The sequence below is a fragment of the Microcaecilia unicolor genome, chromosome 1 (assembly GCF_901765095.1).
Source record: "Microcaecilia unicolor chromosome 1, aMicUni1.1, whole genome shotgun sequence".
NCBI lineage: Eukaryota > Metazoa > Chordata > Amphibia > Gymnophiona > Siphonopidae > Microcaecilia > Microcaecilia unicolor.
The window spans coordinates 315,616,454-315,642,780 of NC_044031.1; the positions used below are offsets into that span (position 1 = coordinate 315,616,454).

Consider the following 26,327-nt stretch of genomic DNA (forward strand, 5'->3'; position numbering starts at 1 on the left):
ACTGTCATTGGAATGCTTTTATGTTTCATTTATACAGGGCCGCCGAGAGGGGGAGTGGGGGGGGGGGCAAGATTCCACAGGCCCAGTCTTCAAGGGGGAGCCCAGCTCCAGAAGGTTCTGCTCCCTCAGTCTCCTGCTTTTGTGTTTCACAATCTAGGTGATTACGTTAACGTGATCACCCTGGTCCTGGCACACAGGAGCCAGGAGAGTGACAGACCGAGGGAAGAGCAAATGCAGGAAGGTAAGGGGGAGACGGGGGGGGGGGGGGGGGGGGGGGGGCGGTAGCGGCCCTGCCCCGGGCCCTATCTTATTTTCTTTTTTTGTTTTGCTATATTACCTTTGGAAATTGTAACTTCAGAGTGAAATAATGCAATATATTAATTAGCAAAGTTTTCAAACTCTCCCATGTTGAATGTTCTTTGCCTCTAATGTGCTTAATAATGAGTTAGTGGGTCTCTAAAGAAAAATAAAGTTGGGTGCCAGCCAGGTATAACACAGGATTCCTAGATTAGGTTAGGCCTGTGAGGTTTGTAATCAAGGTTAGTCATCATTTAGTTAATATTAAGAGCCAAGTCTGTGTTTGGCACAGGATTGTAAATTAATACATGATTTTTTGTTTGTTTGTTTTTTTGTCTTAGTTTACAGTCATATCTGAACATATATCAAAGTACTTTTTACCTTAAGGGAAATAAACTAAATTTTAGGTGTGAGTGCCAGGCATATACCATATATACTTGAATATAAACATCTGAATATAAACCCGAGGTAACCTTCCCCCCACCCAAAAAAAGGGGGGGGGAAGGTTAACTGAAATATAAACTGAGGTTAGAAATTTGGGTTGTCATGATCCTTGCCATAAGTTTTAATACATTTATTAACTTCACATTGTAGCTTTTAGTCATCATTTTTAGTGTAAAGTTGTGAGCATGCACAGCCCTTTCTACAAACAGCTGTCTCTTGGTCTCCTAGTTTTGTTTTGTCCACTCTGATGAATGGATACAAAACGAAAACTCCCACCTTTAGGGTGCCTTTTACTAAGGTGTGCTAGCGTTTTTAGTTTGCACTAAACACTGAGGTGCCCATAGGAATATAATGGGCATCTCGGCATTTAGCGCCAGCTGATTTTTAGCATGAGCTAAAAATGCTAGCACACCTTAGTAAAAGACCCCCCTTAGTGAGGAGTTTATATTGTTTTTGTTCATGGTTTATGAAACGTTACTAACATTGCACAATTCTAGTAGATCTAGTACCAGATCCGAGGAGAGGGGATAGGTGGGGGGGGGGGACAAGGGGGGAGGGGGAGTTCCTAGAAGGGGGAGGGATAAAACACAAAAAGAAGAGGAGAAGCAGCCTGTTTCAGTCTCAGGCTAAGTACCTGGTCCGCGAACGGGAAGGAGTGAACACAAGTAGAGCATTTTGGTTAGGTTAGTTTACGGTAAGAGGTATTTACCAGTGTATAACACAGTTTTGCATTTGTGTATTTGGACTATGGAAATTGACTTTGCTGTCTGTACCTTTGGTAATGTGTGTTTTCCTTATACCGTTGTATGGTATGTTTCTCTTCATACTAAAAACATTAAAAAAAAAAAAAAATCTTTCAGGTCAATATTCAGCCTCCACAGGTGGTGTTATTTTTTAAACGCTAGCTGTGTCGGTCAAAATATATTCCAGTGTTGATTGCTACTATCCAGATAGTGATCGGCACTGAATATCCACGTAAGGCGGTCAGTGCCAGAGTTCATCTGGATGGTGGCAGTATTGTCACTATCCAGATAATTTAGGACAGTATTCTATTTGTGAAAAGATGTTGCAAAGTCAGGATTCTATCCTTGCCCTCCGTTCAGTAAAAGATCTAGAACTTTGATGCATAACTCGAGATGCCTGATTTGCATGAAATGGCCGCGCTGTCACTGAGCCCTGCTCACTTCCTCTCACCATCTCACTCAGGACATAAGTACATAAGTATTGCCATATTGGGACAGACCGAAGGTCCATCAAGCCCAGCATCCTGTTTCTAATAGTGGCCAATCCAGGAAACAAGTACCTGGCAAGATCCCAAAAAAGTACAATACATTTAATGCTATGGTCTTTTCTTTTAGGAAGCTAGCTAAACCTTTTTTAAACCTTCTAAGCTAACTGAGTTTACTACATCCTCTGGCATTGAATTCCAGAGTTTAATTACACGTTGAGTGAAGAAAAATTTCTTCCCATTCATTTTAAATTTACTACTTTGTATCTTCATCACATGCCCCTTAGTCCTAGTATTTTTGGAAAGAGTAAACAAGCGATTCATGTCTATCTATTCCACTCCACTCCACTCATTATTTTATAGGCCTGTATCATATCTCCCCTCAGCTGTCTTTTCTCCAAGCTGAAGAGCCCTAGCTTCTTCAGCCTTTCCTTATAGGGAAATCTTCCTATCCCCTTTATCATTTTTGTCACCCTTCTCTGTACCTTTTCTAATTCCACTATATCTTTTTTGAGATTAGGCGACAAGAATTGAACACAATATTCGAGGTGCAGTGGCACCATGGACCAATACAAAGGCATTATAACATCCTCATTTTTGTTTTCCATTCCTTTTCTAATAATACCTAGCATTCTATTTGCTTTCTTAGCTGCCGCCACACACTGAGCAGAGAGTTTCAACGTATCATCAACAACGACGCCTAGATCCCTTTCCTGGTCGGTGACTCCTAAAGTGGAACCTTGCATTACGTAGCTATAATTCGGGTTCTTCTTTCCCACATGCATCACTTTGCACTTGCTCATGTTAAACATCATCTGCCATTTAGATGCCCAGTTTCCCAGTTTCGTAAGGTCCTCTTGTAATTTTTCACAATCCTCTCGCGATTTAACAACTTTGAATAACTTTGTGTCATCAGCAAATTTAATTACCTTACTAGTTACTCCCATCTCTAGATCATTTATAATATTTATAAATATATTAAAAAGGAGCGGTCCCAGCACAGACCCCTGGGGAACCCCACTATCTATCCTTCTCCATTGAGAATACTAACCATTTAACCCTATTCTTTGTTTTCTATCTTTTAACCAGTTTTTAATCCACAGTAGGACACTCCTCCTATCCCATGACTTTTGAGTTTCCTCTGGAGTCTTTCATGAGGTACTTTGTCAAACGCCTTTTGAAAATCCAGATACACAATATCAACCGGCTCATCTTTATCCACATGTTTGTTCATCCCTTCAAAGAAATGTAATAGATTGGTGAGACATGACTTCCCTTCACTAAATACATGTTGGCTTTGTCTCATTAATCCATGCTTTTGAGTATGCTCTGTAATTTTGTTCTTTATGATAGTCTCTACCATTTTGCCCGGGACCAATGTCAGGTTCACCGGTCTATAATTTCCCAAATCTCCTCTGGAACTTTTTTTTAAGAATTGGCGTTACATTGGCCACCCTCCAATCTTCTGTAACCACTAACAATAGTTCCTCAAATTCATTTTTTAATTCTATCAGTACTCTAGGATGAATACCATCCAGTCCAGGAGGTTTGCTACTCTTCAGATTGTCAAACTGCCCCATTACATCCCAGTGGCGTAGCCAGACAGCCAGTTTTGGATGGGCCTGAGCCCAAAGTGGGTGGGCACAAACTTTTCTATGCTCCGCCCTACCTCCACCTCAAAATATAAATACTTTAGCTAATGAGGACCCTCAAGCTCAGTCAGCTGAAGACTTTCTCTGAAGGTGACCAGAACTCTCTTTTACCAAGCTTGGCAGGCAGCAGCAATGACCCTAAGCCACTGATGCCAGCACCCCACACATGCTTAGCTGTCGATGGCTCAAGGATGCTGTTGCCAGAGCTTGGTAGAAGGGAGTTCTGGCCGCCTTTGGAGGAGGTCCTTAGCTGGGGATGTCTGGGAATCCTCACCAGCTATACAGCAAGGGTTAGGACTGGTGTTAGACCTGCTTGGGCCCAGGTCAGAAAATAAAGGAGGGCTCCCCTCCCCGATTCCCTCTCCTCTTTGCCTCCCTTCCAATTTCCCACCTGCCATTACTATCACACCAACAGAAGCTCACCAAATACAGAACAAGGGATCACAAATTAGAAATAAAAATATTTAGACAAAAATTGAAAAGGAACCCCAAGAAGTTAAACATAGCATTACTGCAACACTGGAGACACAAAACATGCATTTCCTTTTCTACAGAACACAATACAAAGACATTTCCTATGCACATTTCCAAAAGCTAACATATTCCATTTAAAACATTCAAAATAAAATGCTTTGTTTCTACCTTTGTTGTCTGGACATTTTATTTTTCCATCTTGCTGGTTCCAATTTCTCTCTTCTGCTTTCCTATCTGCCGTCTGCTAATTCTTCTTCAAGCGGCTGTAGTCCATTTGTCTTTTCTCCTCTCTCCTGTCTGTTCCCTCACTATTCCTGCCTCTGACATGTTGGTCATTCCTTTGTAGCTCTTTTCTGCCTCTCTCTCACCCTTCTTTGTCTCCTTTTTACTTTTCAACTACCTATCAAATTTCCATCTTCTTCTTTCACCCACTAGCTCTCCCATTCCCCATCTCTACTTTCTTGCTCTCCCATTCCCCATCTTACTCCTCCCCATCTCTACTTTCTTTTTTTATCTTTAATCTACTTCCCATTACCATATTTCTACTCTCTGTAATCACTATCTCTCATTCATTTCCTTGCCCTCTCCCACAGGGTTCCACCATTCCCATCATCTTCTCCCTCCACCCTTCTAACCAGCATCTGATCCCCTCCCCACCCCACCATGGTAGCCTTATATTTTCCTGCCCCTTCTCTCTTCATTCCTGTTAAATAGTAATAGTAGTAGTCTTCTCCCCCATGGCCCAGCATTTCCCCCCTCACCACCTACTGTATACCTCTCATCCACCCCCATGTCTATCTCCCCCTCTCATTCCCACTGTCCAACATCTCTCTCCCCTTCCCATACAGCATATCTACCTTCCTCCCCTCTACCAGCATGTCTAACATTTCTCCCTTCCCTCCACCCCTATGCCCACCATTTTGCCCTCCTCTCCACCCCGATGTTTAACATTTCTCCCCCTCTCACCACCTATCCCCTCTCTATGCAGCATGTCTCCCTCTCCTCCACCTCATATGCAGCCAGGACTTCTCCCTTCCTGACCCCTCCACCCCTTTACTGGATCTCTCCCTTCCCTTCTTCTCCCCCACCCACCATGCCTCATCATTCCCTCCTCCCTGTGCAGCATCTTTCCTTCCATCTTCTTCCCCCCCCCCCCCCCCCGTGCAGCTGCTGTCCCCGTCTTCCCTCCCCCATCCAACATCTTTTCCCCATCATCCCTTCCCCCGTGGCGTGCCACAACTTTCACCCCCATCTTCCCTCACCCTCCCAGGCCCGCCCAGCAGCGATTCCGATCGCAGGCAGCTCCTTCGGCTCGCACACGCTGCCTGCCGGCTGCTGCTCAAATCTCCTTGCAGCTACTAAGCAGCAGTGCTAACCCGGAAGCACACAGGCTTCCGGGTTAGCACTGCTGCTTAGTAGCTGCAAGGAGATTTGAGCGGCAGCCGGCAGGCAGCGTGTGCGAGCCGAAGGAGCTGTCTGCGATCGGAATCGCTGCTGGGCGGGCCTGCGAGGGTGAGGGAAGATGGGGGTGAAAGTTGCGGCACGCCACGGGGGAAGGGACGATGATGGGGACCGGAGCCTCTGGAATCGCTGTGCTGCAGGGCGGGCCTGACCCCAAATTGGGTGGGCCCAGGCCCACCCGGGCCCGCCCATGGCTATGCCCCTGTTACATCCTCTAGGTTTATGGAAATTTCATTTAGTTTCTCTGACTCTTCAGCTTTGAATACTATTTCTGGCACCGATATCTCTCCCAAATCTTCCTCGGTGAAGGTCAAAGCAAAGAATGGCTTTGTTTTCCCTGATTGCCCCTTTTACCCCTTGGTCATCTAGTGGTCCACCTGATTCTTTTGCAAACTTCTTGCTTTTAATATACCTAAAAAAAATTTTTACTATGTGTTTTTGCCTCTAACGCAATCTTTTTTTTTTTTTTTTTCAAAGTCCCTCTTTGCCTTCCTTATCAGCGCTTTGCATTTGACTTGCCATTCCTTATGCTGTTTCTTATTATTTTCAGTCGGTTCCTTCTTCCATTTTCTGAAGGATTTTCTTTTAGCTCTGATAGTTTCCTTCACCTCACTTTTTAACCATGCCGGCTGTCGTTTGGCCTTCCTTCCTCCTTTTTTTAATACACAGAATATATTTGGCCTGGGCCTTCAGGATGGTATTTTTGCACAGCATCCATGCCTGATGTAAATTTTTGACCCTCGCAGCCGCTCTTCTAAGTTTTTTTTTCACCGTTCTTCTCATTTTATCATAGTCTCCTTTTTGAAATTAAACGCTAACGTATTGGATTTCCTGTGTGTACTTACTCCAGAGCCAATATCAAATCTGATCATATTATAATCACTGCTATCAAGTGGCCCTAGCACCATTATCTTCCGCACTAGATCATGCGCTCTACTAAGGACTAGAGGAATTTTCTTTCTCTTGTCGGTTCCTGTACCAGCTGCTCCATAAAGCAGTCCTTGATTTTGTCAAGGAAATTTACCTCCCTAGCATGACCTGATGTTACATTTACCCAGTCAATATTGGGGTAATTGAAATCACCCATTATTATTGTGCTGCCCAGTTGTTAGCCTCCCTAATTTCTGAATACATTTCTACATCCATCTGTTCATCCTGGCCAGGTGGACGGTAGTACACTCCTATCACTGTCCTTTTACCCTTTACATATGGAATTTTAATCCATAAAGATTCCATGATGTGTTTTGTTTCCTGCAGAATTTTCAATCTATTTCATTCAAGGCCCTCCTTAACATACAGTGCTACTCTCCACCAATTCGATCCACCCTATCATGACAATATAATTTGTACCCTGGTATGACAGTGTCCCACTGGTTATCATCCTTCCACCAGGTCTTGGAGATGCCTACTAGATCTGATTTTTCATTTAGTGCAATATTTTCTTCCATCTTATTTCTTAGGCATTTGGCATTCGCATGTTTCAAACTGTTTGTTATTCCTATTTACATCTTGCTCAGTAGTTGAAAGTGTTAATTTGCAGTCTTTTGTCTGATTTTTATTTAAGGACACCTTCAGGCTTATTTTCGAAAGAGAAGGACGCCCATCTTTTGACACAAATCACAAGATGGGCATCCTCACAGGGTCACCCAAATCGGCATAATCGAAAGCTGATTTTGGGCGTCGCGAGGACAACCAAAGTTCACCGGGGCGTGTCGGAGGCGTAGTGAAGGCGGGACTTGGGCATGCCTAACACATGGGCATCCTTGACCCATAATGGAAAAAAGAAGGGCGTCCCTGACGAACACTTGGACGACTTTACCTGGTTCTTTTTTTCTTACAACCAAGCCACAAAAAGGTGCCCAAACTGACCAGATGACCACCTCCCCTTTCTCCCCCACTGGTCACTAAACCCCTCCCACCCTCCCCAAAAATTTTTTTTGCCAGCCTCAAATATCATACCGAGCTCCATGACAGCAGTATGCAGGTCCCTGGAGCAGTTTTAGTGGGTGCAGTGCACTTCAGACAGGCGAACCCAGACCCATCCCCCCCACCTATTACACTTATGGTGGTAAATGTGAGCCCTTCAAAACCCACCAGAAACCCACTGTACCCACATCTAGGTGCCCCCCTTCACCCCTAAGGGCTATGGTAGTGGTGTAGAGTTGTGGGGAGTGGGTTTTGGGGGGCTCAGCACACTTAAGGGAGATATGTACCTGGGAGCTTTTTCTGAAGTTCACTGCAGTGCCCCATAGGGTGCCCGGTTGATGTCCTGGCATGTCAGGGGGACCAGTGCAGTACGAATGCTGGCTCCTCCCACAACCAAAGGGCTTGCATTTGGTCGTTTGTGAGATGGGCATCCTTAGTTTCCATTATCGCTGAAAATCAGAAATGACCAAATCTAAGAACGACCTAAATTTCAAGATTTGGGCGTCCCCGACCGTATTATCGAAACGAAAGATGGACACCCATCTTTTTTCGATAATACGGGTTTCCCTGCCCCTTCGCCGGGACGTCCTGTGAGGACGTCCTCAGGAAAACTTTGGCGCCCCTTTCGATTATGCCCCTCCTGGTCTACTATGATCTCTATTGCAACCTCACTGTTGGGATACCCTATCTTCTCTGTTTTGGTGATATCTTTTAAAGATACCTTGTTCCGAACCATGCATTTTTGAATGACTGTTGGCCTTCCCCCAGGTTCTAGTTTAAGAGTTGCTCTATCTCCTTTTTAAATGCCAATGCCAGCAGCCTGGTTCCACCCTGGTTAAGGTGGAGCCCATCCTTTCGGAATAGGCTCCCCCTTCTCCAGAATGTTGCCCAGTTCCTTACAAATCTAAAACCCTCCTTCCTGCACCATCACCTCATCCACGCATTGTGACCCTGGAGTTCTGCCTGTCTCTTGGGCCCTGTGCGTGCAATGGGTAGCACTTTGGAAAATGCTACCCTAGAGGTTCTGGATTTGAGCATTCTACCTAAGAGCCTAAATTTGACTTCCAGAACCTCTCTCCCACATTTTCCTGTGTGATTGGTACACATATGTACCAAGACAACCAGCTCCCCCCCAGCACTATCTAAAATCCTATCTAGGTGATGCGTAAGGTCCGCCACCTTCGCACCAGGCAGGCAAATGTTCAGGCAATCCTCACGTCCACCAGCAATCCAGCTATCTACATGCCTAATAATCGAATCACCAACTACAACAGCCATCCTAATCCTTCCCACCTGGGCAGTAGCTCCTGGAGACACATTCTTGGTGTAAGAGGATATTACATCCCCTGGTGTGCTCATCCTGTCTACAGGATTACTTCCAGCTGCACCAGGGTGATGCTTTCCTTTTAGAAGGCCTCCCTCCTCCAAGGCAGCACAGGGGCTGCCAGATTGGAGGTGTGACTTCTCTACAACATCCCTGTAGGCCTCTTCTATGTACCTCTCTGTCTCCCTCAGCTCCTCCAAGTCTGCTACCCTAGCCTCAAGAGAACAGACTCTTTTCTAGGAGCACAAACATATGGCATCTCCCCAACTGGGAGATAATCATACCTGTGACACAATGCAAAAGACTGGATAGTACCCCTCTCGCTTCACAGGTGTCACACACGATTTTAAGCCCCCCCCCCCCCACCCTACCCCCGTGAAATAGTCAACCGTAAGGGCACAGTGGTGGAACAGCCCAGAGGACCCCCAATGCGACCCGAACCAAGACAGACTGGGAGCCTGGAGAGCTACTTGTGTAACAGTCCACATATGAGAGTGAGGAGTAGCGACGGGTGACTGGGTGGTGGAGCAACCCGTGTATCACAGAGGAAAGCAGCGTCAGAGCGGCTCCATGGTAAATTGACTCGGAAGACCCGATGTGCTGCTGCCAGGTGATTGAGGTCCCTTACTGGGGTAACCGGAGATCTGTGAGAACCACGCATTCCGTGGCCTGTACACTACAGCGGGGTAGGGTACAGGTGCTCTGGGAAGAGCTAGAGAGGCCTAGCCGGAGATCGAGACATGCCAAGCCCCAGCAACAACTGCTAGTGCGCCGGAACATCCACTCCCTCCAAGCATGGCTTTTCTAATGTGCAAAAGACTTCCATTCCTTTGTCACACCCTGTTCTTTCAGAACAACCTCCTAGAGTGAGGCGGACACACTAACTGCTAGCACTGACCGACAAATCAAAACCCGTGCAAAATAAGGAAACAGGAGAGAGGGACACCACATTAAAAAAAAAAACTTAAATTAAAATTAAATAAGCAAACCGCAGCGACATCCAAGACAGCTAAACAACCAGAGTATACCTGCGTATCAACCTGAACCTAGGGACAATCTATTATCGAGGGAACAATAGGAAAACTCAGCAATCCTCTGAGGGCACAATAAAATTTAGAACCGAAACCCAAGAACGACCAGTGGAGTCTCCGTGATCCATCCCCCGCTATCACTGGAACAGAAAAGTAATTTTAAAAAAGATCCAGCCCTCATATAATCCAGCACTTGTTGCCCACCATGTTCGCCTCCAAACATACACTATCCTAAAACCAGAGCTCACCCAACTTCTCATCCATGCCCTAGAATACAAGGTGAACCCCAAGGACGCCTGAAGTTTTTGGTGAGTTAAGCACCAACCCACCAAACATGCCGTTGAGAAACCCATTCCTGACCTATATGGTGGAAATTGCCACCGGCTGTCCAAGACTAGCGCTGAAATCGAACTAAGAAAAGTAACAAAGTCAACACCTTCACAGGGTGAGCCTAACATTCCATCTTCAGAGGAACAACCCAAGACAGAGTCAGCTGAAAACCAAACAAAACATACTGTCACCAAACTCTATTGCCCTTCAACACACATAATGGAAGGGTCCAATCTACTTAAGCTACTAATCATCAATCACCTACTCTTATGCCTACTTATATTATCAATTTTCAACGCAACCACACTAACCCTCGTGAACGAATATAAAATACTGGTGATCCCCTACCACTACCGCAAAAATCACAATGCACTAACCCAGGAAGCTAATCAGCATGGAATCAATCTGCCTCATATTGGCTCCACCTTAGGAACACCCACAACTCAATTACAACCCCAATCGAGAACCAAACACCCTACCTTCAAAAGAAGACATCACCATCAGTTGTAAAAAAATCACTGTCGCAGCTAAGGAAGCCAACACCTACCAACCCATCCCCGTCGGCTATACCAATGCAAGATCAGTGATCAACAAAACTGAAATCCTAAAGCACTGCATCAAAGAGGAGAACCTAGGCCTAGTATTTATTATTGAAACCTGGCTGTATTCCAAAGAAGACCCAATCATCAATAATCTGTGTCCACCAGGCTTCAAGTATATAAGTACATAAGTATTGCCATACTGTAACAGACCAAAGGTCCATCAAGCCCACCATCCTGTTTCCAACAGTGTCCAATCCAGGTCACAAATACCTGGCAAGATCCCAAAAAAGTACAACATTTTATACTGCTTATCCCAGAAATAGTGGATTTTCCCCAAGTCCAATTTAATAATGGTCTATGTATAAGATCATACATTGGACCAGAGAAAAGAAGAAAGTCCTTCGAAGCAACATCTATGTTTATAACCCCCTAGCTAGAAATATCTGCTGTCAAACTCCACAACGACTCCTTGCAAGGCCAACTTTGCTGTATCCTCTTTGACAGACCTCCAGGAAAATGGTCAGTTGCCCAAACTAAATTTAAGGATTTTGTTTCAACCCACTTAATAACCTATAATATCTTGTTAATTGGAGACATCTACCTCCAGCTAGAAAAAAAAGATGATGCCAACACAAAAGATCTCATAGAATTCCTCCAACTCTGGGATCTCCAACTGTTACAAGAAATGATTTATCTTGGGGGAAAGAGCTCTAGAGCACTCGCTACTGTTTATAATTTAAGAGCAGGTGCTGTATTTATAAGTTTTAGGATATTAATTTCTCCACCAATCACCAAAGGTGATAATTGCAATAAATTAAATAAATTAAGTATATATAAAAGATACCATATACTCAGAACACAAAGAGACCGTATTTTTAGCTTCAAAAAGGTTGATTTAATATACAATTGCACACGAGAGGTAGGTTTTAAGAGATCTTTACAGATAATCTGTGCTTAAGTAAGGCAAGGTAGCAGGTCTAGATCAAAAGTTATGTTACTTACAAGTCCTTGTTACAAGCATGCTGTGGTCCAGCTGATTGATGAGCACATGGTTAGGACAGGAACAGGGCTTCTGCAGTGAGTGGATCATCTGAGTTGCTTGCAGTTGAAGAGAATCTGAATCTTGGGGAAACAGCTTTTGCTTTTATATCTTGCAAGCTGCAGGAGGATATGCCATGTGGATCTTTGTCCTGGTTTCCTGGTTTTTTTGCACACGACCGCTGAGTCCTGGTCTCATGTTTGCACACGACCCCTGAGTCTTGGTCTCATGTCTTATGACATCACGAGACTTGCTGTCTGGATTTTGCTGGCAAATGGTCTTTTGATGTACAGGGCTTCCTGCTTGATTCTCTGTGATAGATAAGATTTGTCTGGGGCAGCCAGCAGGTGCCCTTTGTCTTTAAGTTGGATTTCACACCTTTCCCTGCCTATCTCCTTGCCTCCTCTGGTTAGGTCCAATCTTTGTTGTGTTGATCAGAGGAATAGAGTCAATTTAAAACTTTAAAGCAGTCTTAAGTCTTTTGTTTAAGGAATGAGAAAAGGCAAGGTGAGGTCCCTGCAACTGCAGCAGTACCTTTGTCTTTTAAATGTCTTTTAAATATTCCCCAAAGGGAGAGGGAAGAGGGCTTTTGGAATGAAAGCCAGTTCTGCTGCAGTGTCAAATATATAAAAGCTGCACAAATATATTGGTGTATATATAATCCAGCAAAATATCATGCTACATATTTCAGTAATAAACGGATACCATTACACAACCACTACCCCCAACATCTACCCACTCAAAAGGCCACACCCTAGACCTTCTAGCAACAAGATTGGAGTGGAGGAGTGGCCTAGTGGTTAGGTTGGTGGACTCTGGTCCTGGGGAACTGAGGAACTAAAGTTCGATTCCCACTTCAGGCACAGCTCCTTGTAACTCTGGGCAAGTCACTTAACCCTCCATTTCTCCAGGTGCAAATAAGTACCTGTATATGTAAGCCGCATTGAGCCAGCCATGAGTGGGAAAGCGCGGGGTACAAATGTAACTAAAATAAAATAAAAATTCTCCTCAAACAGATTTCACATTAGGAACCACTTTAAGCTAAATCTAACAATTTACTGGAAAGAAAGCACAAAACCAAGAAAACAAGCACACACCACTTGCAAAACATGAGAGAGGATAAACCGAGAAATGTTCTGGGACTCATTATACAAAAATCATTGGGACCCATCTCCAGAATCTGCCACGTTTCTACTGGATTGTGATGAAAGATGTAAAACCATTCTAGACAAAATAGCCGGAATGAAGTTGAGAAGCCGTCCTAGACAAAAACCTGCCCCCTGGTTCAACAATTACGTGATTGGAAAAGCAAATGCAGAAGCAAAGAAAGATTATGGTACAAAAATAAAACAGGCAACAATAAAGAGGAATGGAAAAAAATTATGAAACTATTAAAAAAAAAAAGACAGCGTATGTGTATAGCATGTTATTGACCAGGCCATATAACTTTTTGATATTTGGCTGATCTGGATTTCCATTTCACCTATCATAACAACAAACAACTCTCACCCCACAGCTGAAGAGCTAGCCAAATACTTCAAAACCAAGATTACTGAATTAAGAAAAGGTCTCAAACACAAACATCACATTTGAGTCCTTCATTGATGATATTGACAACTCTCAAGAACATATTACAGCAGATAGACAATGAACAACCTTTCATCCACCAACACTCAACGCAGTACACAGTGTGACTCAAAAGCCCTATAATACACACTGCATGCTAGACACCTGCCCAAGCTACCTATTGGAAGTCACCCCAAAGATCGTCATCAAACAATTCACACTCCCTTCAAAATACATGCTATCACATGGCTTATTTCCCTCCAAAAAAAGAAAACATAATGCTTACACCCATACCCAAAAACGTGAATCTAAATGCAAGCATAATCACGAACTACAGACCTATAGTCTCCATTCCACTCATGATCAAGATCATGGAGAGTATAGTCGCCAAACAATTAATGGGCTACTTTAATGACTTCTCAATTCTCCATGAATCCCAATCTGCATACAGTACTGAAACTGTGCTTATAATACTACTTGTAAACTTCAGACAAGAAATAAAGGCAAAAAAAAATTCTATTCAATTTGACATGTCAAGCGTGTTCGACATAGTCGATCACTAGATATTACTACAACGACTAGACAATTTTGGCATGGGGGCGCTGTACTAAACTGGTTCAAAAGCTTCCTTACATCATGATCCTACTAAGAAAAAATGGGAATTGCTAGATCTCCTCCCTGGAAATCCGAATGTGAAGTACCACAGGGGCTCATCACTATCTCTGTTACTGTTCAGCATAATGATGGTACCCCTTCCCAATGCACTCGTGAAAAACGGATTCAACCCATCTATGCAGACGAAATGACAATCTACATCCCTTTTGATAAAGCCCCATCGGAAATTAAGCACAAAATCCAACATGGTGTAAAAATCATGGAATCTTGGATGACAGCTTTCAAGTTCCAACTCAACAAAGAGAAAACACAATGCTTAGTAACTCACTGCAAAACCATGATACCACCACAAGATTTGGACAGTACAAAGCTACCAGTAGTGGAACACCTGAAAATATTAGGAGTCATCTTAGATTGTGAATTGACCCTCGATAAACAAGCTGCGAAAGTCACCAAAACTATGTTCCAAACTATGTGGAAATTGAGACGAATAAGAAATTGTTTCCCATCAACCATCTTGTGCATGTTAGTGCAGACAATGGTACTGACCCATCTGGACTATAGCAATGGAATATATGCATGCTGTAAAGACTCAACCCTTAAACACATTACAAATAGCCCAGAACACAGCCGCAAGATTTATTTATTTATTATCTCATTTATACCCCACATTTCCCAACGGTGTCAGGCCCAATGTGGCTTACATTGCACCACAAAGGTGGCCGCCAATACAGTAAATTAAGCTAATACATCATTAAACCTGCATAAGAAATAAAGGAGAGAGGATGGGGAAGGAAAGAAAGGAACAGGAAACCAGGGGAGAGAAGGGAAGGGTAGGGTGGATGAGTCCAAAATTGTCATTATATTGATGTGAATCAAGAGGTGGAGACACATGCTGAGTCTTTGGGGTAAGCTTTTCCAAATAACAAAGTCTTAAGAGATTTCCTGAAATGTAGATGATTGTGAATTGTTTTAATAGCTTTTGGTAAGGAGTTCCATAATTGTGAGCTGATGAAGGAGAAGGATGAAGCATATGTGGATGTATAATTTAGCCCGTTGCAGTTTGGATAATGAAGGTTAAGGTATGAACGGGATAGTCTTAATGCATTCCTGGGTGGCAGGCTGATTAGGTTAATCATGTAATCAGGGACTTCACCATAGATAATTTTGTGTACTAGGGAGCAGATTTTAAATGCGATTCGATCCTTGACATGAAGCCAATGCAATTTCTCTCGGAGTGGTTTTGCACTTTCAAATTTGGTTTTTCCATAAATTAATCTTGCCACTGTGTTTTGGGCGGTCTGCAGTTTCTTAATAAGTTGCTCTTTACATCCTGCGTATACTCCGTTACAATAATCCAAGTGACATAAAACGATAGACTGTATTAGATGACGAAAATACCTCTCTCGAGAAAAAAAGGCATTAAGTAGGTAGGAAGGAGAGGACAGGTGATTAATTAAATTGTACGACATTGAAGTAATGGAGGGGGTTGTCCAACTGGGCATGTCGATGAGAAGTTTATTTATAAATAAGCCGCAAGATTTATCTACAAAAAATCCAAATTCTTAAGAGCACATCCATTGATGAAAGACTCCGCTGGCTCCCAATCAAAACACGGATATCCTTCAAACTATGCACTATGAAATTTAATTTAATGTGGACAAATGCAGGGTGATGCACATTGGAAAGAATAATCCGAAACATAGTTATCTGATCCTAGTGTTCACCTTGGGGGTCAGCACTCAAGAAAAAGATCTAGGTGTCATTATAGATAATACGCTGAAATCTTCTGCTCAGTGTGCGGCAGTGGCCAAAAAAGGAAACAGGATGCTAGGAATTATTAGGAAAGGGATGGTGAATAAAAACAAAAATACTATAATGCCTCTGTATCGCTTCATGGTGCGACCGCACGTTGAGTATTGCGTTCAGTTCTGTTTGCCGTATCTCAAAAAAGATATAGAGGAATTAGAAAAGGCTCAGAGAAGAGTAACCAAAATGATAAAGGGAATGGAACTCCTCTCATATGAGGAAAGTTTAAAGAGGTTAGGGCTCTTCAGCTTGGAAAAGAGACGGATGAGGGGAGATATGATTGAGGTCTACAAAATCTTGAGTAGTGTAGAATGAGTAGAAGTAAATCGATTTTTTTACTTGTTCCAAAAGTACAAAGAGTAGGGGACACTCGAGGAAGTTACATGGAAATAAAAACAAATAGGAGGAAATATTTTTTCACTCAACGAATAGTTAAGCTCTGGAACTCTTTGCCGGAGGATGTGGTAACTGCGGTTAGCGTATCTGGGTTTTTAAAAGGTTTGGACAAATTCCTGGAAGAAAAATCCATAGTCTGCTATTGAGACGGACATGGGGAAGCAACTGTTTGCCCTGGGATTTGTATTATGGAATGTTACCACAATTTAGGTTTCTGCCAGGTACTTGTGACCTTGCTTGGCTACTGTTGGAAACAGGATACTGGCCTAGTCAGACCTTTGGTCTGACCCAGTATGGCTACTCTTATGTTCTTATATACAAACGAATCTACGGATTAGCACCAAGCTACATGCTCAATTCAGAGCTCTCGTAATTATCTGACATTCCACCTCCCACAATGCTAGAACATTAAATATAAAACCACACACACCGCAAACTTTACCTACTTAGGTGCACAACTCTGGAATTCACTGCCAAAGAACCTACGAAGCATAACGACTTATGTCAGATTTAGGAAGCAGCTAAAACCCTTCTACTTTAAGGAGCACTTCAGTGAAGAACCTACATAATCAACAATTCAATATAATTCGCAAATAAACTTCTCATCGACATGCCCAATTAGACAACCCCCCTCCATTACTTCAATGTCTTACAATTTAATTAACCACCTGTCCTCTCCTTCCCACCTACTTAATGCTTTCCTCGATTATCTTACCACATAAATTACCCACTCAATACTGCAATCCGTCCAAAATTTACCTGTTCTGCAATTACCCCACCCTGGTTTCTAATGTCAGCTCTCTGTATCCCTCTTGCCCCAACACCAACTCCTTTTTGTAATCCTTCATGCCAACTCAACTGTCTGTTTGCTGACTCGACCTTCATTGTAAGCCACATTGAAACAATTGACTACTGTATAATGTTTGGTATAAATAAATAACCAGGAAGTGTGCAAGCACTGCCAATGGATGTTTCCACAAACTTGAAAGTATCAGCTCAATTGTGTCAGCAATCATTAAGAGGCAGATAGACTCTTACACAGAAGTATGAAAGAACAAAGTCGTCTGCACAAGGTTAGCTAACCTGCTTACTGTAGTGGATCCTGTTCTGCAGATGTTGCCTGTACCTCCATGTGAAGTAATTTTAAGTCCAATAGAAAGGAGCAAAGCCAGGTATCTCCTGTGGCACAAGCCTCATCTGAGAATTCCAGGACTAAAGCACAGTCAACTTCAATATACTCAAATGGCTTCAAAGCTAGTTACATAGTAACATAATAAGTGATGGCAGATAAAGACCTGAATGGTCCATCCAGTCTACCCAACAGTCACATTCACTATCAGTTCATGATTAAATCAACAATGAATGTGATATACTTGATCATGGTCTTTCTCTGATGTTTCTGGGACATAGACCATAGAAGTCCACCCGGCTCTGTCCTTATGTTCCAACTACTGGAGTTGCCATTAAAGCACACTCCAGCCTATCCAAATCCATTTTGTCATTTGCGAGGCACAGACTGTAAAGGTCTGCCAGTCACTGCCCTCTCACTCCAAATTACTGGAGTTTCCATCAAAGCCCTCTCCAGCCCACCCTAAAACGGATTGCCATATGCGGGACCCAGACCGTACAAGCCTGCCCAGCACCAGCCTTAATTTTTTTTTTTAATTTGTAAAGTTTATTCAATATACCACAAACATCAGTACATAACCAAACTGATAACAACATTAACACACCAGCATTCTCTAGTCATGGCTTTGGAAATTGTACAATGAGACTAAAAATTTATCACAAACTCTCTTTCTCCCCTTTTGGAACCCCTCCACCCCTCCCTCCCCCCCCCCCCCCCCCCCTCAGCCAGAGTTGCCATCTAAGCACCACTTGGCATGCAAACACATATGCAACCATTGAAGTTTTGTTTTTTATACCATTTATTTCTTCATGAAAAAGAATTTCCTGACTTTACTCGTAAGTTCCCCGCAACTTGAATTCATGTCCTTTAGTTTTACCATTTTAACTTATCTGGAAAAATTTTGTTTCTATATTAATACCTTTCAAGTATTTAAATGTCTGTTGTCATCCTCTCCTCTAGGGTATACATATTCAAGTATTCTAGTCTCTTCTCATAATGTCTTTTGGTGCAAGCCCCATTTCATTTTTGTCACCTTCCTCTGGACCGCTTCTAGTGTTTTTCCATCCAGCCTCCAAAACTGAACACAATACTCCAGGTGGAGACTCACTAGCAACTTGTACAGGGGCATCAACATCTATTTCCTTCTGCTGGTTACACCTATCTATACAGCCTAGCATCCTTCTGGCTACAGCCACCGCATTATCACACTGTTTCATCACCTTCAGATCCTCAGATGCTATCACTCCAAGATCCCTCTCCCTATCTGTGCATATCATCTCTCACCACCTAACACATATGTCTCCCTTGGATTTCTACTCCCTCAGTGCATCATTCTGCATTGAATTTTAATTGCCAAACATTAGACCATTCTTCTAACTTTTGCAGATCCTTTTTCATGTTTTCCACTCCCTCCAGGGTGTCCACTGTTATAAATCTTAGTATCAACCGCAAAAAGGCAAACCTTACCTTCTAACCCTTTGGCAATGTCGCTCACAAATTATTGAACAGTATCGGCCCCAGCACTGATCCTTGAGGCACTCCACTATTCACCTTTCCTTCCTTCGAGTGAATTCCATTAGCCACCACCCTCTGACATCTGTCTATCGACCAGTTCCTAATCCAGTTCACCACTTTGGGTCCTAACTTCAGCTTGTCAAGTTTATTCAAGAGCCCCCATTCTCTAATGGCTCTCACATCCTCCCTATATCCTCGGCTCATAATCTTGGTGTCATCTTTGATTCCTCTCTCTCCTTCTCTGCACATATTCAACAGATTGCCAAAACCTGTCGTTTCTTTATCTACAACATTAGTAAAATTTGCACCTTCCTTTCTGAATACGCTGCCAAAACCCTTATCCACACCCGTGCCACCTCTTGCTTGGATTATTGCAATTTACTTCTTACTGGTCTTCCACTCAGTCATCTCTCTCCTCTCCAGTCAGTCCAAAATTCTGCAGCACGGCTTATTTTCCGCCAGAATCGTTATACCCATTCTAGCCCACTCCTCAAGTCACTTCACTGGCTCCCTGTCCGCTTCTGTATACAGTTCAAACTTCTATTACTTACCTTTAAATGTATCCATTCTGCTGCCCCCCATTACCTCTCCACTCTCATCTCTCCCTATATTCCTCCCCGTGACCTCCGCTCGCTGGACAAATCTCTCTTGTCATCCCTCTTCTCCTTCACTGCTAACTCCAGGCTTTGTTCCTTTTCTCTCGTGGCTCCTTATGCCTGGAATAAACTTCCTGAGCCTGTACGTCTAGCTCCATCTCTCCTGTTTTCAAATCTATGCTGAAAATCCACCTTTTCACTGCTGCTGTTGGCTCCTAGCCATTACTCATTTGCCTCCCCCTTGTTCCTTCTCACCCAGTACTTCCCTCCCCTTATTGTCTTGTCTGTCTGTATTATTTTTAGATTGTAAGCTCTATTGAGCAGGGACTGTCTCTCTATGAGGCAGATGCAGCAACCAAACGTAAAAAAATCTAAATCGTTAAAGTCCCTAACGATTTTAAAATAACGAAAAATGCACCAAAAAAAAAAAGTCACACATGCTGAGATCGGTAGTGAAACGTACAATGTATCAAAGAATCACAATACACATCGTTAATCGGCCCCCAAATCATGCGCAGAGCAGCCAAGCGTTATGTTAGCTGCTCTGCGCATGCCACAAACAGTCAAAACACAGTCAAATCGCAAGCACATGGCTCCCAAATAAAAACAAAAATAAAAAAAAAGGGTCGGGAGGGGGCAAGGGCGCTCATCAGGAGCGTCCTGTACAGACGGCCTTGCCCCCCCCCCCCCGCTGCTCCCCACTTTCCGCCGCTCCCCCCACCCCGAAAAAGCAAAATTCTAGCAGCCCCTGCCCCCTCCCCACTTTCCGCCGCTCCCCCCACCCCGAAAAAGCAAAATTCTAGCAGCCCCTGCCCCCCTCCCTTCCTCACTACTCTCTCACCTCAGCTCCGCCTCCCGACATCCTCCGTCCTTTGCCCCGCCCCTTTTGGGGTCGTCGCCGCCATTCCCCTCCTCCATCGGGCCCCCCTCTTACCAGGCCCGTGCAGCGCCTCTCTCCTCTGTCCGAAGGCGCTGCACGGGCAAGAAGAAAGCTGATGATGACTGCCTTCTCCCAGCTTCGATGGCGCGTCTTTCTCCTGCTGCGCCCGCACCTGTCTGACGTCAGTAACCTACGTAGGTAACTGACGTCAGACAGGGGCGGGCCCAGCAGGAGAAAGACGCGCCATCGAAGCTGGGAGAAGGCAGTCATCATCAGCTTTCTTCTTGCCCGTGCAGCGCCTTCGGACAGAGGAGAGAGGCGCTGCACGGGCCCGGTAAGAGGGAGGGGGGCCCGATGGAGGAGGGGAATGGCGGCGACGACCCCCAAAAGGGGGCGGGGCACAGGACGGAGGATGTCGGGAGGCGGAACTGAGGTGAGAGAGTAGTGAGGAAGGGGCAGGGGCAGGGGCTGCTAGAATTTTGCTTTTTCGGGGTGGGGGGAGCGGCGGAAAGTGGGGAGGGGGCAGGGGCTGCTAGAATTTTGCTTTTTCGGGGTGGGGGGAGCGGCGGAAAGTGGGGAGCAGCGGGGGGGGGGCAAGGCCGTCCGTACAGGACGCTCCTGATGAGCGCCCTTGCCCCCTCCCGATCCTTTTTTTATTTTAATTTTTTTATGTGTTTTCTGACGTCCTTTGGACCAATCACAGCGCTTTTAGCTCTGCTAATGCGCTGGGATTGGCTCAAAGTTTGTTTGTTTTTTAACTTTACACTTTTTCCGGGCACAGAGCTGTCCTAACGAGAGGTCCAGACCTCTCGTTAGATTTCCTGCCTTTTTCCTTCGTAAAGGCAATCGGAAAAGGTTAGTGCATGTCGTTTCAATGGGGTTTTCACACTAATTGCTCATCTCCATTCCGTTTTCGTTAGCTGCTGGCTTCCTCGGTAAAAGCCCTTTGATGCATGCAACGGATCAAATTTTCCTCGTTGGAGAGTCATTAAAGGCTCATTTAGCTTTAGTGCATCTGCCTCTATGTCAGGTGTTCAGCGCTGCGTGCGTCTGGTAGTGCTATACAAATGCTAATAATAATAATGAGGAACGGTGTCAAAGGCTTTGATGAAATCTAAGTAGGTTACATCTAGTGCACGTCCTTAATCCAATTATCTGTTTACCCAGTCCAGGAATTTAATCAGATTCGTTTGGCATTATTTACCTTTGATAAAACCATGTTGTCTCGTATCTTGTAACCTATTGGATTCCAGGAAATTCACTATCCTTTCCTTCATCTTTACTTCTGTTACTTTTTGACAGCCATGAGTCACTGCACTCGATAACCAGCAGACCTGTCTGTCCTCCTCCCTCCCCCTATGACTAGCAATTCTGTGCATCTCCCCCCCCCTCCCGATGACTGGCGCTTCTGTCCTCCCCCCTTCTGATGACTGGCGCTTCTGTCCTTCTCCCCCTTCCCGATGACTGGCGCTTCTGTTCCTCTCCCCCCTCCTGATGACTGGCGCTTCTGTCCTTCTCCCCCCTCCCGATGACTGGCGCTTCTGTTCCTCTCCCCCCTCCCGATGACTGGTGCTTCTGTCTTCCCCCCCCCCCCCCCCACACACACACACAATAACCGGCGCTTGTCTGCCCCCCCCCCCCATGATAACTGGTGCCTCTGTCAGCGCCCCCCTCTGATAACCGGCGCTTCTTTCTGCGCCCCCTGATAACCAGCACTTAGCCAGCACTTCTGTCCTCCACACACCACACCCCTTCCCCGGACCAGCATTGCTGTTACTATTCTTTTAAGAACATAAGAATAGCCATACTGGGCCAGACCAGTAGTCCATCTAGCCCAGTATCTTGCTTCCAACAATGGCCAATCCAGGACATAAGTACCTGTCAGAACCCTGAAGAGTAGCAACATTCCATCATACCAATCCCAGGGTAAGCAGTGACTTCCTCCATGTTCATCTCAATAACGGACTATGGACATTTCCTCCAGGAACTTGGCCACACCTTTTTTTTTAAAGCTAGATACGTTAACCGCTATCACCACATCCTTCGGTAACAAGTTCCAGAGCTTAACTATTCTTTTGAGTGAAAATCTATTTCCTCCTGTTTGTTTTAAAAGTATTTCCATGTAATTTCATTGAATGTCCCCTGGTCTTTTTACTTTTTGAGTGAAAAACTGTGCTGCGTGCTGGGCCAGTCCGGGCCTTGAGCATTCACAGTTGCTTAAGGCCCTGCACCGGCCCAGCACACAGCATTGATGTCAGCTTCAGCCAGCAAAAGAACAGTAAGGTAAGAGCAATGCAGAAGTGCTGGTTATCGGGTGGGGAGGGGGTAACCTTCGAAGAGGGAGGGAGGAAGAACCACTCAAATATACTATCCACATTTTTGGGCCAAAAATCTAGGATTATATTTTTAGTATATACAGTACTTTAAAACGAATTATAGGATATAGTTCTTACAGCAACAAACTGTGTATAAAATTCATAAGTACATAGAAATTTTATAGTACTAAAAAAGTGTAATAAAACTATCCTAGAAGGTATAAATACAGACGTTATGTGCTTTCTATTATATTTGAGTCTCTTTTGACAACTCTGTTGTATAAAACCTATTATATTTCTCACACAAAAACTTTACTTTACCCAGAAAAAGCCATATGAACAGGGTATGAGCACAGCTCATATTAGAAATAAATATAATCTCTCTTTCCTTCCCATATGAGCTATATACATCTTTATTTCTAAACTCCTCAGTGCTTTTAAGTATTCAAGGAGTCTAGCATTACTGCATGGTAGAAGAAAATTGCTTTAGCCTTTGTGGCTGCTTTTAGATTCTTCATACAAACTGGTGTGATTTATTTCAATTTAACATCCAGGTATTGACATGAATGCTTGAATTGTGTGTCGTACAGGCTGACCGGTGTTGGAATACATCACTGCTTTGCCAGGAGTATGATGGACCCTGAAATGAAGATCATGACAATTCTGCACAATTTCTATGCCGACTACTACACCATGGCAGGGATCGCGCTGGCATCCTGCCTGGCCATGTGCCCTGTGGTGGGGTTCCTGGGGAGGAGAGGAGGACTGCTGCTGTTCATGATTCTCACAGCTCTGGCGTCACTGCTGCAGCTTGGCCTTCTCAACTGTAAGTGGTGGCAATGCTGGGGCAGGCCAGAGCATTACAGCTTATCCGAGTTACAAGAACAGCCAGATTTTCAGAACATCTGCAACAAACATATCTGAGTTAAATGTGCAGATAGAGGGTCTGCAGTTTATCTTTGATGGTGGTGGAGTTAAATTCTGTGGTTTATTGATGTCGCTTGTCATTTGTGATCAGTAATTGCTCCAAAGCTTATGTAGATACTGTGTTTTAAAGTCTCTGTTTGTGGTCCTTGTGCATCTTACTGTTACTGTAGCAAATGATGAAATAGAACAGAACGTTGTTTTTTTTTTTTAAGCATTTGAAATTGTCTTTGAAATTCAGGTGGCTGCTGAAATGTTTCTCTAAATGTCAAATGGATCAATTGCTTACGTGAAACATGAAGTACAGATAGGGTTACCATATGGCTCCAGAAAAAGGAGGACAGATTGAGCCAGTCTGGGTTTTGCTTCCATTGCTTTCAATGGAAGCAAAAATCCGGACTGGATCGGTGTCCTCCTTTTTCTGGAGCCATATGGTAACCCTAAGTACAGAGGGATGTATTTTACACTTTCAGCTAACTAGGATGCCACACTACTACTACTTACTACTACTTATCATTTAGACGTGCGCAGCACTGTACACTTGAACATGAAGAGACAGTCCCTGCTCGTCAGAGCTTACAAACTAATTAGCAAGCCAAGAGGGATTGTTGGAACTGCTAGAACACTGACACCCCCCCCCCCCCCCCCCCCACCACCACCACCACCAACTCGGTGCTGAAATCAAGCATCACACCAGAAATGGTTAAATAGGCACTGTTGAGCATTGCATGAAATCTGAATGTAGTGCTCATGGATAGATGCTTTACTTTTGGACACAAGAACCTTTCTAAATCTTTCTTTTAAATCCTTTTTACGTGATTTTGGTGCTAAAAAAAGTATTTATTGAGGAGAGTCTGTCTTGTTGAAAAGATTTATTTATATATGTGCAAACAAACCTATGCGTAAAGGAGTGCTGGGAGAAAGCAACGGGATTGGAAGCAGGTAGAAAACTGGCCCCACAGGGTTCCTAAACCCTATGGCAGTCAAAGGGGGGAGGGGGCAGTGCTGCCACTGTGGCAATGAGGAAATTGTGCTTTGTGGCTTCCCATTTTAACACACCTCGAGCTGTTAGTGAGGCATGATACTCAGATACTGGAAATGAATAAAATAAACCCCGCAGAGAGGTAGTGCCATGGTCAGAAAATTAGCTGTGAAGGGGGGAAGGGAGGGAGAGTGGTACATAACTTTGAAAAGGGTAGCAAGAGCACACTTTTACATCTCCAAAGCAAATCATGCATTCACCAGCAGCTGGCAGATACATAACTCACTTATCTATATTTCCAAAAATTATTCAGATAGCGGCTACTTAAACCACTAAATGGTAAGTTACTATCTGTACAATTGTGGGTTGAGTTAGGGGTGGGGTGGCGGCAGCCTTAAAAATTATTTGTTGGGTTGGGGGGGGGGGGGCATAACCCACATGTCTGGACTGGTCTAGGAAGGATTAAGGAAAAGAAATTAGCAAGTAAAAGGTTTTTACCATTCTCCAGTGCCTTTTGTTACAAACCAGAAATGCCAAAGATGGACCATCCTAAACAGTGAAATGTTTAGGCAGTGAGCCTGAGGTATAAATCTAGAAAGATTTAAATGTCAAAACACTTCACAAATGGCAGAAACAGGAAATATTTTGAGTTATTAATTTCTTAAGTGCCAGTGCAGTCTCCATACAGCATGTATATTCAGTGCTGCTACCTATATAACTAGCAGTGCTAAAGGTATGATGAATTAAGTTAAGCACAGTGGCAGCATTTAGCTATAGTAGTCACTATGCCAAATGAAAATTTTTCAGATGTGCATTCCCTGAAACACACTTCCTAACCTCCAAACATTGTGATGTTCCTCACCCCATTCCTTCTCACGCTCACCTAGCCACCTACAAATCCATTTTCTATCCCTCGAATCCCTCAGAAAGCCTCCCAGTTCTCTCAAACAGCTGCCATGCACCTACCCTTCTTACCACTGACAGCAATACACAGTTCATACACTATCAGTCCTCATGCAGGCGCTGTGTGCTTTCACCCATCCACCCCATGGCTTTGGTCAGCCTACCAAGACATTCTTTAGTATGTGTTCTCTCACCATGTTTAGATGTCTGTGTAGACCATTATATCACCTTGCAGTATGCACTTTCAAGTTTTGGTATGGTAGGGGTAGGTAGTCTCTGATATTAAACAGCTGTGGTACATTCGCTGGATGGGTGAGACTGGTATCTTAAGTGTGAGCTATTACTTTTTTCAACTGCCCTTTAAATTGCTATGAACATTGTGTGTGATAGGAAGAGGGGTGGAGTTAAGTCCTGTATATTGACCTAGAAAGGCTTTTAGCTTCTTAAAACATATAGCCAACAATAGCTGTGTGCAGAGATCACACAATATATTTGGCCACTCAACTTGCATGACTACTTAAGAACATAAGCATTGCTATACGGGGACAGACTGAAGGTCCATCAAGCTCAGCATCCTGTTTCCAACAGTGGCCAACCCAGGTTACAGTACCTAGTAAGATCCCAAAACAGTACAATACTTTTTATGCAGCTTATCCTAGAAATAAGCAGTGGATTTTCCCCAAGTCTATTTTAATAATGGCTTATAGACTTCTTTTAGGAGGCTATTCAAACCTTTTTTAAACCCCGCTAAGCTAACTGCTTTTACTGCATTCTCTGGCAACGAATTCCACCGTTTAATTACATGTAGAATGAAGAAATATTTTCTCCAATTCTTTTAAAATGTACTACTTCATAGCTTCATTGCTTGCCCCCTAGTCCTAATATTTTTGGAAAGAGTAAACAAGTGATTCATGTGTACCCATTCCACTCCACTCATTATTTTATAGAC

The 26,327-nt window shown here is 43.8% G+C and overlaps 1 protein-coding gene across 1 annotated transcript in view; it reads left to right on the forward strand.

Moving 5' to 3' along the window:
* Window positions 1–26,327, forward strand: part of SLC22A23 (solute carrier family 22 member 23) — a 411,540-nt gene that overhangs the window by 346,614 nt on the left and 38,599 nt on the right. The window contains exon 7 of the mRNA XM_030208530.1: window positions 23,160–23,395. Coding sequence (XP_030064390.1) covers window positions 23,160–23,395 — 236 coding nt within the window. The remainder of the gene's footprint in view (window positions 1–23,159; window positions 23,396–26,327) is intronic.